This window comes from Staurois parvus, unplaced genomic scaffold (genome assembly GCF_062004578.1).
Source record: "Staurois parvus isolate SC_StPar_1 unplaced genomic scaffold, SC_StPar_1.0 ptg001405l, whole genome shotgun sequence".
NCBI classification, from domain to species: domain Eukaryota; kingdom Metazoa; phylum Chordata; class Amphibia; order Anura; family Ranidae; genus Staurois; species Staurois parvus.
The window spans coordinates 21049-36677 of record NW_028319201.1 but is presented as its reverse complement, the minus strand read 5'-3'; the positions used below and the strand labels follow the sequence as shown (position 1 = coordinate 36677).

The following is a 15629-nucleotide window of genomic DNA, read 5'->3' as shown; positions in this document are numbered from 1 at the left end:
ATGATTTATCTTTGTCTAATTTTTTTTACACCATAGAAAACTGACGTTTGAACAGGGGTGTGAAGACTTTTTATATCCACTGCAATCATGTATACAGTCATGGCCAAAAATCTTGTCCCCCCCCCCCCCCCGGCATTTCTGTCAGATAACGCACCACTGCGACCAGAAAATTGCTGCAATGACAAATGTTTCAGCATTCTCGTGTTTATTTCTGTGGTTTGTATTGGTAGCTTTTCTGTGAAATAGACTTGGCTTTCCGGAGAGATCAGACTACACAGACTGCTGATTGGCTCAGAGGAAAGATATTCCCGTCCCAGCTAGTTTCCAACGATCGACTTAAATCCACGTAACTCTGTGTGGCGTATCGATGAAATGGACTGTACAGTGTCCCCCAGAAGTGAGTCCCCCCTCCCCCGGACTGTATACAATGTGTATATATATATACAGTATCCCCCAGAAGTGAGTCCCCCCCTCCCCCGGACTGTATACAATGTATATATATATATACAGTATCTCCCAGAAGTGAGTCCCCCCCTCCCCCGGACTGTATACAATGTATATATATATATACAGTATCCCCCAGAAGTGAGTCCCCCCCTCCCCCGGACTGTATACAATGTATATATATATATACAGTATCTCCCAGAAGTGAGTCCCCCCCTCCCCCGGACTGTATACAATGTATATATATATACAGTATCCCCCTGAAGTGAGTCCCCCCTCCCCCGGACTGTATACAATGTGTGTATATATATATAGATAGATAGTATCCCCCAGAAGTGAGTCCCCCCTCCCCCGGACTGTATACAATGTGTGTATATATATATATATATATATATATATATATATATATATACACACTGTATACAGTCCGGGGGAGGGGGGACTCACTTCTGGGGGATACTGTATATATATATATACATTGTATACAGTCCGGGGGAGGGGGGACTCACTTCCGGGAGATACTGTATATATATATATATACACACTGTATACAGTCCGGGGGAGGGATGGACTCACTTCAGGGGGATACTGTATATATATATATATATACACACTGTATACAGTCCGGGGGAGGGGGGACTCACTTCCGGGAGATACTGTAGATCGATTATTTCTATCACGATCGTTTATCAAAGCCTGTATGGTCACCACAAGCCACATGGCCTGATTTCTTCAGTTTCCTCCATCGAACTCCCTACAGCTGTGTGTGGAATCTGATCTCTCCGGCCCCAGAAAGCTGCGTGTCTCGCTTGGCGCTGACCATGACTGATGCGTCTGATACGGTGGTGTGACCTGTTATGCGATGTCGCGCTGTAGAGAGCGGTCACGTTACGCCTGTTCTCCTGCGTTCACAGCCGCATCGAGTGGGTGTGGCTGCACTGGAACGAGTACCTCCGAGCGCGGGACGAATTCACGGCCTGGGTCCACGACATGACGCTGATGCTGGACCCGGATATGGAGCTCCAGCTGGGCCGGAAGGAGAAGAGTTGGCAGTTCGAACAGTCCCAGGTCCTCCTGAGGGACGTCAACAACCATTCCAAGCTGCTGGACCGCCTGCTGGAGGAGGCTTCCTCGCTGTACAATCGCATCGGTGACCCCAGCGTGGATGACACCGTACAGAACGCCATGGTGAAGGAGTACAAACAGATCAAGAAGAAGACGCAGGTCAGTGGCCGGAGAACCAAGAATGTTGGGAAGGGCCCTTACTGTCTGTGGGAAAGCAGTAGTCTCTCTGCAGAGATCCAACATGTCACCTGCTGAGTCATAGCCAATCAGTAGGGAGCCGGAGCACAGAGGTTGCATTACTCTCCCCTGACAATGCCTTCATCTGATTTTCTCTACTGAAGGGTGGTGCCACGTTATTCAGGGTCACCACCTAGTTTCTGGATTGAGTTGCCGGTTCAGAGATGTAAATCCTGGTGCCTGTGCCATTCTTGGCTGTGTTCACAATTGTCTGACACAGATCAGCCCCCTGCTGCAGCCTCTCACCAGTGTTGCAGTCTGATTACTGGGGGGAGGGGAGACTGAGGAAGCGCTTCCTCCTGGCTGTAGCAGACGGATGACATCATCCCCGATTGGGAAAATTACCCAGACTGGAATTCAACAATGGCCTTTTAAAAATGTGAAGGTGGGGCCTTTCTGTAATGTGGTTCCCTTTGTTTGACAATTCCATCTAGGCTTCTCTAGAATTATTACATTGGATTTCTTGATACAAATACATATTTACAGTGTTGCAGTCTGATTACTGGGGGGGAGGGGAGACTGAGGAAGCGCTTCCTCCTGGCTGCAGCAGACAGATGACATCATCCCCGATTAGGAAAATTACCCAGACTGGAACTCAGCAACAGCCTTTTATAGATGAAAGGTGGGGCCTTTCTGTAATGTGGTTCCCTTTGTTTGACAATTCCCTCTAGGCTTCTCTAGAATTATTACATTGGATATCTTGATACAAATACATATGTATGTATTTTATTTTTTCTTTATTCATGTTATTGTATTTTATTTTAGTTCTTTATATTATTGTATTTTATTTTTTCCTCTATTTATGTTATTGCAATTTATTTTAGTTATTTATTTTATAATTTTTTTTAAATAACCGCAATACAATAACATAAATACATAACTAAAATAAATTGCAATAACATAAATAGAGAAAAAAATGAAATACAATAATATAAAGAACTAAAATAAATCGCAATAACATAAATAGAGAAAAAAATAAAATACAATAATATAAACACATAACTAAAAATACATAAAGAGCTAAAATAAAATATTTATGTTATTGCAATTTATTTTAGTTCTTTATTTATGTTATTTTAGTTCTGTATTTATTTTATTGTATTGCGGTTATTAAAAATAAAAAATAAAATTAATAAAGAACTAAAATAAATTGCAATAACATAAATATTTTATTTTATTTTAGCTCTTTATGTTATTTTAGTTCTGTATTTATGTTTTTGTATTGCGGTTATTTAATAAAATATATAAAATAAATAAAGAACTAAAATAAATTGCAATAACATAAATAGAGAAAAAAATAAAATACAATAATATAAAGAACTAAAATAAAATACAATAACATAAATACATAACTAAAATAACATAAAGAGCTAAAATAAAATATATACGTTATTGCAATTTATTTTAGTTCTTTATGTTATTTTAGTTCTGTATTTATGTTATTGTATTGCGGTTATTTAAAAAAAATATAAAATAAATAAAGAACTAAAATAAATTGCAATAACATAAATAGAGAACTAAAATAACATAAAGAGCTAAAACAAAATAAAATATTTATGTTATTGCAATTTATTTTAGTTCTTTATTAATTTTTTTTTTTTTTTTTAATAACCGCAATACAATAAAATAAATACAGAACTAAAATAACATAAATAAAGAACTAAAATAAATTGCAATAACATAAATAGAGAAAAAAATAAAATACAATAATATAAAGAACTAAAATAAAATAACATAAAAAACTAAAAAAAAAACTAAAATAAAATACAATAGTATAAATAAAATTCCGTGAACTGAAAGCGCCATTTTGGATCGCAGGAAGTATCAGATGTAAAGTGATGAGAATCGCGCACGGCTCCCCACCTGATGACCCCCCCCCCCCATCATCATCACCTGAGCTGCTTTGTTGGCTGATTCTCTTCCCCTCCCCCCCTGGAGCCGACACCCGCTCCTCCATTGACAACTCTCTGGAACTCTACCAGGGAAGTGCTTTGCTTTGGCCGCGGTTCAAGCTTCCGTCTAGCCTGTTTGCACAGCGTCGCGTCTGTTTGGATTTAGTTTAGTGCCTTTCAGGAAAGATCATGTTCATTGTCCCGTCGTGGACTGCCAAGCCGCAGGTGTCATTGTGCAGGAAACATGAACTCGATAAAGATTTCCTGCCGATACAAAGATACTCCGTAATCAGAGCGGAACATTTCCCATAAAGTGGAACTCCGGACAGATTTAAAGACGTACTCCAACCAAACATAGTTCTTCTCTGTCAAGGACTCTGCTTGTGAGATCCCCGTGCTGAGTTCCCGGGTCTGTACCCCCGCTGTGCCCATTATGAGGGGTTCTCACCATCCCTGTGCTGAGTTCCCGGGTCTGTACACCCGCTGTGCCCATTATGAGGGGTTCCCACCATCCCTGTGCTGAGTTCCCGGGTCTGTACACCCGCTGTGCCCATTATGAGGGGTTCCCACCATCCCAGTGCTGAGTTCCCGGGTCTGTACCCATTATGAGGGGTTCCCACCATCCCTGTGCTGAGTTCCCGGCTCTGTACACCCACTGTGCCCATTATGAGGGGTTCCCACCATCCCTGTGCTGAGTTCCCAGGTCTGTACGCCCGCTGTGCCCACTATGAGGGGTTCCCACCATCCCTGTGCTGAGTTATGAGGGAGTCCTCTATATGCAGCCGCATATATTATTCAGAAAAGCTCCACCTTTTATTAATAAAAAGCCATCCTTGAGCTCCAGTCAGCGACTTTGCCTAGGCTGAGATGATGTCCTCAGTCTGCTGCAGGAAGCATTCCCTCAGTCTCCCCTCTCTCTCTCTCTTTGTGATCAGACTGCAACATTGTAGCAAGTCAGAAGGTGGGAGGAGGCAGCATGGGGCTGGTCTGTGTCAGACATTTGTGAACACAGCGAGGAGCTGCATCGGCAAAAGGATTGACATGATTGTACCATCTCTGAGCTGGATGGTGGCCCTGGATGACACCTGAACAAATATGGCTCCATCTCTGTGGAGAAGAAAGCAGATGAAGGCATCGTCAGGGGTGTACTGTGATCTCTGGGAGAGGCAATAAATACATTGACACCACACTGAGCATGCTCCACATACCACAGAAAGACACAGTGTAGCTCATGCTAGGTCCTCATTAACTGCTTGATGACCAGCAGTGCATGGAACCACCCCACCTCCACCTGGTGATACCAACTTTATCTCTAGGGTGCTAGTTATTGCCAAAGCTGCATTGCATTGTGGGATGGAGTGGTGGGAGGGGGAGGGGGAGACACCCTAAGTAGGTTCAAGGGTTACCAGGGTGCATTGCAACCACTCAGCCACATCCTGGTGCCATCTTCTGTCCCTTTGCTGGGTCAATGTCCAAGGGTTATGGTGATGACAGGTTCCCTTTAAAGGAAGGCCGCAGTGGCAGTTCATGACGATCCCAGTACAGGAATATTTGCTGCCGATTGGCAGCTGAGAAAAGTCGCGGTAATGACTACATTGTATACCTGTCACCGATTGGCTTGTTTGGTGGTTCTAGGACAGGACCAAGCATCTGGAGAAGATCTGGAGAGACCATGAAGCCTACGAGAAGGAAGTCAACCTCTTCAAGTCCTGGCTGAATGGCGTCATCGAGAAGTTGAAATGCTGCGTCGGGTCAGCCTCGGAGTCCACAGAGACCAGACTGAACATGCTGCAGGTGAGTGAGGAACCCGCTGCAGGTGAGTGACGAACCCGCTGCGTGCCGACTCAGCCTTTTCATTAGTTGGAAGTGACATTCAAGGCAACCATTTCATGTTGGTGAAATTGTGGTTTTTCATTCGCTGGCAGGGCTGCTGATCAGGAGGGTCGCACCAGTCCTCCTGTATGGGGACCAGGACAGCGGGGGTGCAATCAGAGCAACTGATCCCCTGGATGTCTCTTCCTGTAGCAGCTAAAAGCTGGTTTCTCCTCCTCTCCCACCCGTCGGCTTTCATAGATGAGAGGTGGGGCCTTTCTGTAATGTGGTTACCTTTGTTTGACAATTCCCTCTAGGGTGAGAGACACAGAGGGGATCAGTTCCTGCAATTGACCCCCCACCTCCCAGATCACCTTCCCTGTCCAGGATTCAACTGAAGTGGCAGCAAGTGGCAACAAAGTCACACATCATACTTGGACCTGAAAGTCATGTGACTTTGGGGTAGCATTGATGTGAATCAGGAGTTAGACATAAAATACACAAAACCTTGGAAGTCCCATCCAAACAATTTCCATGCCACATGATCTACCACCACATATGGATGAGCATCTTACCAAAAAAATGAGACCTCAAGGTAATGGAGGTCAACTTGCGCTCTCTTCTCCCCCATTCACCGAACTGGCATAAATTGACCGAGTGGTCTCCACATGGATGGTCCAAGAATGAATCCCACCCAATGTGTACACGTGAAAAACAGGGCAGAGGATTCCAACGTGTCATAGTATTGAACACATTTTCAGGCTCACAAATGCAAATAGCAAGCTGGTGGGCATGATGACTCCACCCTACGCGTTTGGTCTGCACAGACATGGGTGTGAAGATCTGTTCACTCGCCGTGCTCCATAATACACTGCGCCCTGACAGTGCATTGTGACTGGCCAAAGCAATGCACCTTACCACAGGTCAGGTGCAGTGCTTTAGTCAGTCACAGCATATGATGATGTCACAAGGGGGCGAGGGTTACCCCGCTCCCTTGTGACGTCATCACAGTATTTTAGAGCTGTCATCCCGTCGCAGCTGTCAGACGGTGGGAGCCAACGTTCAGAGCAGAGTGTTTTTTCTTTCTCTTCTTTCGGGTCGGCGGTGGCGGCGGGCATAGTGATTGATGTTGGATCTACTTGGCACAAAAAGTCCCATCCAAACAATTTCCATGCCACGTGATCCACCACCGAATATAGATGAGTATCTTACCAAAAAAATGAGACCTCAAGGTAATGGAGGTCAACTTGCGCTCTCCTCTCCCCCTTCACCGAACTGGCATAAATGGACCAAGTGGTCTCCACATGGATGGTCCAAGAATGAATCCCAGCCAATGTATACAGGCGGAAAACAGGGCAGAGGATTCCAACGTGTCATAGTATTGAACACATTTTCAGGCTCACAAATGCAAATAGCAAGCTGGTGGGCATGATGACTCCACCCTACGCATTTCGTCTGAACAGATATGGGTGTGAAGATCTGTTCGCTCGCTGTGCCCCACAATACACTGCACCCTGACAGTGCATTGTGACTGGCCAAAGCAATGCACCTGACCACAGGTCAGGTGCAGTGCTTTGGTCAGTCACAGCACATGATGATGTCACAAGGGGGCGAGGGTTACCCCGCTCCCTTGTGACGTCATCACAGTATTTAAGAACTGTCATCCCGTCGCAGCTGTCAGACGGTGGGAGCCAATGTTGAGAGCAGGGCGGTATCGTTTTCTCTTTTTTCGGGTCGGCGGTGGCGGCGGGCATTGTGATTGATGTTGGATCTGCTGTAATTTCTTACACTACACTTTTTTTTGTGAATGAGTAGCGGTACCATGTACCTCATACTCATTCACAGGAGGAGGGGGGGGTTGAGGAATCTCTTGTTAAAGGGGCTTCCAGATTCCTATAAGTCGCCCTGCCCGCAGACCCCCACATCCATTGGCCATGGTTGTGGAGAAGAGGCCCTTGTCCCCATCAATATGGGGACAAGGTGCTTTGGGGGGAGGTGAGACCCCCTGCCACAAAGCACCCCCCCCCATGTTGAGGGCATGTGGCCTGGTATGGTTCAGGAGGGGGGGGGGGCACTAGCTCGTCCCCCCTCCTTTCCTCCTGCCGGGCTTCATGCTCAGATAAGGGTCTGATATGGACTTTGGGGGGGGACCTCCACTCCATTTTTAAAAAATTTTTGGCATGGGGAGTTCTCCTCAAAATCCCAATGGGCTTGGTATGGATGGGAGGGGGGACCCCCCACCCAAATTAGTAAAAAGAAATGAAGTGGAATGCTGTTAAGTTTTGACCGTCTAGTCGCAGATTGGGGGATGGGACCTGGCTTTATTGTTTAACCGGTGTAGACAAACGTCTGGTCACCTCAAAATCTGGTCTCCTCAAAATCCATACCAGACCCGAAGGGCTTGGTATGGATGGGAGGGGGAACCCCCACCTTATTTGGTAAAAAAAATGTTTTAAGTGGAATGCAGTAAAGTTTTGACCGTCTAGTCGCAGACTGGGGGATGGGACCTGGCTTTATTGCTTAACCGGTGTAGACAAACGTCTGGTCACAAGCCTTGCTCAGGACTGGCCGGGTGAAAATACGAATACGTATGCAGGTAGAATAGCAGCCGTATACTGTATGTCACTCTGTTGTGTATATTTGGCAATACGCCAGGACTTCAGCTTTAACGAGGCCAATTGATGGGCTCCTTTGACGACAGTATGGTTGCACCCTCGATTCTGGTCAGTGCTCCTTGCCCAGGTAGGAATTATGACATGCCTCCAATCATTCAAGGAAGGGTGCTCTATCTTTCTACCCTGTCACCTCTGGAATGTCATTAGACCTTTGTTTTGTCAGTCAGAAGGGTGTGTATGGAGTTTACAAAACACACCCCATGCAGGATACAGGAGGGTGGGGCAGGGAACACTTTGTCAAAGTCTGTTTGTAGCACCAGCCAATAGCCCTGCAAGCCATCGTTGTTCCCACAAGGTGGCAGTAACTATTCTACCTCTACAGGAGCACAGCATTATGGGAGTTCTGCTAAACATTCACTTCCCCCCATTAAGGCACTTTGGCTTTGTATTTATATCCATTAAGGTTCCCATGAAAGATTGCTGCAATTTTCCTGCATTAGACGGGTTCATGTCTCCTCCTCCCTGTTACAGGAAATCGGGAAAGATGTTGAGATTGGCAAGAAACAGTTAGAACTCCTGGAAGAGAGGTCGGTGGAGGTTATTAAGGACACGTCACCCCTGGGTGCCGAGAAGATTTGCAGAGAGCTGGAAGAGCTGCGCCGGACTTTGGCTGAACTGAAGGTCATGAACGATGAAGAAGAAGAGAGCCTGCTGAAGACCTACAACTCGGAGAATGCCTTTGTCCAACTGGCCCATCAACTGGAGGCCAACATCAATGAGTTCAGGAAGGCCGTGCAGAGGCTGGAGGAGAGCCTGGAGTCTGGAGAGAAGGTGAAGAGTGAGGAAGAACTCATCGCGCTTTGGAAGACACTTAATGTAAGTCTTGTTGGTCTCTGGAGATATGTCAACCATTGGTCTGGATTGTGTTGGGCATTCATGGGATTTGGGAGCAGAAGTTGATGCCACTTTCAGCTCCTAATGATTGCTGGGTGGTATCCATGTGATACCTTTCATGAATGCCCACCCTGTCCTCTACCTGCCCTTTCTCACAGCCAGTCAGGCTAGTTGTGCCATCATAAACATGCGTCGCCCTTCCATGTGCTCCGTGCTGTTAAGGCCAGTTATAAACTGGCGCAGTGGCCATTTATTTGTACTGTTGATTTGTTGGTCAAGGGGGCCCACTGGACACCTTAGCCGCCATTGTGCTACATGCTGGGTGTCCAATGTGCTCCTGTACCTTTAAGGAGGAGTGGGCTCCCTCAGGTCCTCCTGCCCTTCATCTATCCATTAGACACATGTGCCTCTACTATGGGGGCTCTTAAAATTGGAGAGTTAGGAACTACAGAATACTGGGGTGCCGTGACGAGGCACCCCAGTATTCTGCAGCTTATGCATGTATTTGCAAATGTGTGCTAACCAAACCCCTGTTTTTAACGCATGCTGTTAGGTTATTAGGTTTGTTTGCAGTTTGGTAAGTTGAGCTGGGAATGTTTCTTTTTTGTTGGTTGACATGCGTCGCCCTCCCACGTGCCCCTCGCTCTGAAGGCCAGTTATGGACTGGGGCAGTGTCCAGTTTTTGTACAGTTGTGCCATCAAACACAGTGCTTAGTATTGAAAGTGGAGACAGCAATGGTTAGAAGAGAATGTTGACCATAACACCACCACAGGCACCCACGTCCTCTACACCAGTGCTTCTCAACCTTTTTTCGGTCAAGGCACCCTTTGAAATCATGGACAGTTTTGAGGCACCCCATTTTAAAATCATGGACAGTCCCAAGGCACCCCTTAAAATTATGGACAGTCCCAAGGCACCCTTTAAGATGGACAGTCCCAAGGCACCCCATTCCATTCTAAAATGGGGTGCCTCAAGACTGTCCGTCATTTTAAAAGGTTGCCACATTCTAAAATGTGGAAAACTATTCTAACATCAACATCCACACACGTAGGACACCCAACATTCGAGGTGATTTATCCTTCCAAAGCCAATACACTTTTGCACACTGGTACTGACTAGTATTCCAATGTTTCTCTTCTCCATCACTGAGCTAATGTGACCCCCAGCACTGAAGAAGAATGGAAGGGGAGGGTCAAATTAGGATGCTGTGCAGGCAGTTGACATCCTTCTCATCAACTGATGATGTCATTGGCTCTCAGGACGCCGGTGGCTAGAAGGTCGTAATGGTGCTCAATGAAATCCTGTGGCGATGTGGAACTAAAAGGCGAGCTTGTTCCACCCACTGGCTTGTATACAAATTTTGGGCAATTTGTAGACATTTTGCCAAGCACCCCTGAAGAAACCTCAAGGCGTCCTGGGGTGCCTGGGCACCCTGGTTGAGAACGGCTGCTCTACACAGTCCTCAGAAGTCCTGAGTGCTTGCCCACGAGTACATCCTCGCTCAATCCACTGAGTATCAAAAGAATAATGGGCTGCACAACAATGACATTACTAGCGATGTAACATTTTTGAAGCCATGGGTAAAAAAATTAAGAAAGTTCTCTCAGCTGAAGACAAGCAAATCCTGGAATACAATTCAAGTAACACTATACATTTAAATGCAGTTGTCAAACAAGAGAAATATTTATTTCTGTCACTAGAGGCACTGCAGGGGAAAAGCTCCAGATTAGTTTGCTTGTGGTCTCCATCTTGTACCTCCTACAGTTGGGTGATTGTTGGGATACAGTAGATGTTTTTGTCCTCTCTGGCCTTAATTGACAGGTAGGAGGGTGAATTTGTCTGAAAAATTAGTTTCTTTGTAACCTTTAATTGATTTCTAATAATGTTTTCCACCATCACACCATATTGTTTACTTATAGTCTGCTCAATAAATTGTTTTTTTCTTGTGTCATTTTTGTAGCATTTGGAAAAGAATATTTCTTCTCACAATATTTGCAAATTTTAGCTTTTCTTTCAGCAGAAATTTTACTGTGAAAATGTTTCCAGACTCTAGATGTTGGTCTTACCATTTTACTGAGAGGAGGAAAAGAAAAAAAAAACTATTTATTGAGCAGACTATAAGTAAACATTATGGTGTGATGGTGGAAAACATTATTAGAAATCAATTAAAGGTTACAAAGATTGTCAGACAAATTCACCCTCCTGCCTGTCAATTAAGGCCAGAGAGGACAAAAACATTTACTGTATCCCAACAATCACCCAACTGTAGGAGGTACAAGATGGAGCCCACAAGCAAACTAAATCTGGAGCTTTTCCACTGCAGTGCCCCTAGTGACAGAAATAAATATTTCTCTTGTTTGAGAACTGCATTTAAATGTATAGTGTTACTTGAATTGTATTCCAGGATTTGCTTGTCTTCTGCTGAGAGAACTTTCTGAGAAAGTCTCAGAAATCTTCAATGAAGGTCTTCCTGTTATATAGTTTGAATAGCATGTCATAGATATATTATTTATCATTGTAAAAAAAAAAACATTCCACAATCCTTTATTTTGTTTTTAATTTTTCCAGAAATATAACGGCTTTGGAAAACAACAATTTTTCCCAGTTTTTCCATTTTTTATTCCAGGCATTCCCATCTCTAGACATTACCAAAGTAAAAGAAAATGCATTGCAGGTCCAGCATGCTGTCAAACATCCCACCTTGGAGCCGCTTCTAACGCGTTTTACCCAATAGGGGCTTCATCGTAGAGACGAGATTATGCTGGGATGAGTGAAGTGCATTGGATTGGAGCAAGTTCAAGGTGGGATGCTTGACAGTATGGAGGACCTGCAAAAAAGCTGTTTTTTGTTGAGTGACGTCATTGTTGCGCGAGCCGTCATTGGACCTGCGGTCAGCAGTGGTCACCTTTTTCCAAGTGGGTTGGTGCTGTAAACGTCTTCTCAGTGCCGTCATCAGTCACAGGGCATTGGGAACATCCCTCACTTGGGGCCCTAACTCACAGACGGCGTATTCTCCGGAGGTCACTCTGCTCCAAGGATAGACGGCCTTCGGCACGCAAGTCCCATGAGGCATTGCAAGACTTTGACAGCCACAGGCCTGACTCCCGGAGCTAAAACCCAACTCTGCATGTAGTTGTGGATAAGGGGGGGGGGAGGGGTATTGTTTTTATTGCTTCAAAGAAAACTTCAAGCGCACTGACCAGATCCTCCCCTCACTCTCCATGACATCTCCACAACCATCCTGCTAGTAAAAGATTAGATAACAGATGTGCAGCAGTAAAGTCCGGAAATGTGCCGTGCCCAGAAAACACGACGGGGTCAGGGGGGTCAAATACTGCATATGTTAACATGCAGCTTCATCTCAAAATATGTCAGTTCATAAAAAAAAAAAATATATATGTATATATAGTGAATGCAGGGTCCGGGCAGAGCGGACATAGTGAACGCGGGGTCCGGGCAGAGCGGACATAGTGAACGCGGGGTCCGGGCAGAGCGGACATAGTGAACGCGGGGTCCGGGCAGAGCGGACATAGTGAACGCGGGGTCCGGGGAGAGCGGACATAGTGAACGCGGGGTCCGGGGAGAGCGGACATAGTGAACGCGGGGTCCGGGGAGAGCGGACATAGTGAACGCGGGGTCCGGGGGAGAGAGGACATAGTGAACGCGGGGTCCGGGGGAGAGAGGACATAGTGAACGCGGGGTCCGGGGGAGAGAGGACATAGTGAACGCGGGGTCCGGGGGAGAGAGGACATAGTGAACGCGGGGTCCGGGGGAGAGAGGACATAGTGAACGCGGGGTCCGGGGGAGAGAGGACATAGTGAACGCGGGGTCCGGGGGAGAGAGGACATAGTGAACGCGGGGTCCGGGGGAGAGAGGACATAGTGAACGCGGGGTCCGGGGGAGAGAGGACATAGTGAACGCGGGGTCCGGGGGAGAGAGGACATAGTGAACGCGGGGTACGGGGGAGAGAGGATATAGTGAACGCTGGGTCCGGGGGGAGCGGATATAGTGAACGCGGGGTCCGGGGGGAGCGGATATAGTGAACGCGGGGTCCGGGGGAGAGAGGACATAGTGAACGCGGGGTCCGGGGGAGAGAGGACATAGTGAACGCGGGGTCCGGGGGAGAGAGGACATAGTGAACGCGGGGTCCGGGGGAGAGAGGACATAGTGAACGCGGGGTCCGGGGGAGAGAGGACATAGTGAACGCGGGGTCCGGGGGAGAGAGGACATAGTGAACGCGGGGTCCGGGGGAGAGAGGATATAGTGAACGCTGGGTCCGGGGAGAGCGGATATAGTGAATGCGGGGTCCGGGGGGAGAGGATATAGTGAACGCGGGGTTTAGGATCACTTTAAGTACCACCAAAAAAAAAGCTTTATCTGTCTCAAAAAAAATTATAAAAGATATCATTTGGGTACAATGTTGCATGACCGCACAATTGTCATTCATAGTGTAACAGCGCTGACAGCTGAAAATTGTCCTGGGCATGAAGGGGGTGAAGGTCCCGGTACTGAAGTGGTTGAGGAATCTCATGCAGAGAGAAATACGTAGACTGCTATTGCTGACCCCATTCTGACAATGCCGGCTGCCTGGCTTTTCTCTTCCGCCCTGATTGGAGAGTTTGCACTTCAGAAGAAGTGTTGTGAGGACAGTACTTGGATCTCCATGCTTGCTCCAGGTCAGGATGTCTTTATCCTGCTGATGTCTGCATGACACATATATGTGGATGAGCTGTAACACACATCGCAGACATGCGTTGCTGGGCGGCCGATGCTCCTGTGCCGAGAGCGCGCTCACTGCGCACTCCCGGCACTGAGACAGCTCTTGGTCCCTGCTATTGATTGGTAGCTGGCTGGCCCGGATCCCGGTCATGCGACCAGGGGCGGACTGACAACTCATGGGGCCCCAGGGCAATAGGAGATCATGGGTCCCCTGTGTCCTTGCCCAAACTCAAAAAAGCCTATAAAAAAGGTACCAGGGGCATCTCATGGGGCCCCCTACTGACCCCGGGCCCTCGGGCAGTGCCTGAGTTTCCAAATGGTTAGTCCGCCCCTGCTTGCGACCACTGTGACAGTCAATCACAGTGGTCATATGACTGCCAATCCTTCCCGCCCTCTGGGTGTTGAGAACATTTTCACCCCCTTCCAGTCCGGACACTTTCACCCCCTTCCAGTCCGGACACTTTCCCCCACTTCCAGTCTGGACACTTTCACCCCCTTCCAGTCCGGACACTTTCACCCCCTTCCAGTCCGGACACTTTCACCCCCTTCCAGTCCGGACACTTTCACCCCCTTCCAGTCCGGACACTTTCACCCCCTTCCAGTCCGGACACTTTCACCCCCTTCCAGTCCGGACACTTTCACCCCCTTCCAGTCCGGACACTTTCACCCCCTTCCAGTCCGGACACTTTCACCCCCTTCCAGTCCGGACACTTTCACCCCCTTCCAGTCCGGACACTTTCCCCCACTTCCAGTCTGGACACTTTCCCCCACTTCCAGTCTGGACACTTTCACCCCCTTCCAGTCTGGACACTTTCACCCCCTTCCAGTCTGGACACTTTCACCCCCTTCCAGTCTGGACACTTTCACCCCCTTCCAGTCTGGACACTTTCACCCCCTTCCAGTCTGGACACTTTCACCCCCTTCCAGTCCGGACACTTTCACCCCCTTCCAGTCCGGACACTTTCACCCCCTTCCAGTCCGGACACTTTCACCCCTTCCAGTCCGGACACTTTCCCCCACTTCCAGTCTGGACACTTTCCCCCACTTCCAGTCTGGACACTTTCACCCCCTTCCAGTCTGGACACTTTCACCCCCTTCCAGTCTGGACACTTTCACCCCCTTCCAGTCTGGACACTTTCACCCCCTTCCAGTCCGGACACTTTCACCCCCTTCCAGTCCGGACACTTTCACCCCCTTCCAGTCCGGACACTTTCACCCCCTTCCAGTCCGGACACTTTCACCCCCTTCCAGTCCGGACACTTTCACCCCCTTCCAGTCCGGACACTTTCACCCCCTTCCAGTCTGGACACTTTCACCCCCTTCCAGTCTGGACACTTTCACCCCCTTCCAGTCTGGACACTTTCACCCCCTTCCAGTCTGGACACTTTCACCCCCTTCCAGTCTGGACACTTTCACCCCCTTCCAGTCCGGACACTTCCCCCCCTTCCAGTCTGGACACTTCCCCCCCTTCCAGGGATGATGAAGATTTTTTTTTTTTTTTTACACTGATTGCTTTTACACCCATAAAGGCTGTAAAAGCAATCATTTCTCCTTCTCTCTGGCTGCATTCCTGCAGCCATTGAGAACTACTGTGTGAGCTGTGATTGGTCACAGCTTGTCACATGGTACAAGGCTGTTGTGAATAGCCCTGTACCATGTGACCTCTGTGATCATTCACAGATTTCACACGTAGTAAGCAATCATGTCAGAAGTGACATCTTGCTTAATACTATTCATGTGATCACTGATTGGCCAATCAGTGTTCACATGATCGGGACCTCGCACAGAGGTCCCGTACGATGATCGTTGTTCCACTGTGTCCGGAGGACACAGCGGGCACTGGATCGCGGTGCTGTGCACTCCCAGGGAGCGCACAGAAGCAGGGGGCGGGGAGGCCATTTATAAACGGCCACCAGACCCTGCACTGCCACCGTCCAGCCGTTTATATAC

At 47.6% G+C, this 15629-nt stretch overlaps 1 protein-coding gene across 1 annotated transcript in view; it reads left to right on the top strand.

The window, feature by feature from the left end:
* Positions 1–15629, top strand: part of LOC149436184 (nesprin-3-like) — a 106490-nt gene that overhangs the window by 70902 nt on the left and 19959 nt on the right. Inside the window, exons 4-6 of the mRNA XM_089661916.1 lie at positions 1359–1668; positions 5274–5432; positions 8597–8941. Coding sequence (XP_089518042.1) covers positions 1359–1668; positions 5274–5432; positions 8597–8941 — 814 coding nt within the window. The remainder of the gene's footprint in view (positions 1–1358; positions 1669–5273; positions 5433–8596; positions 8942–15629) is intronic.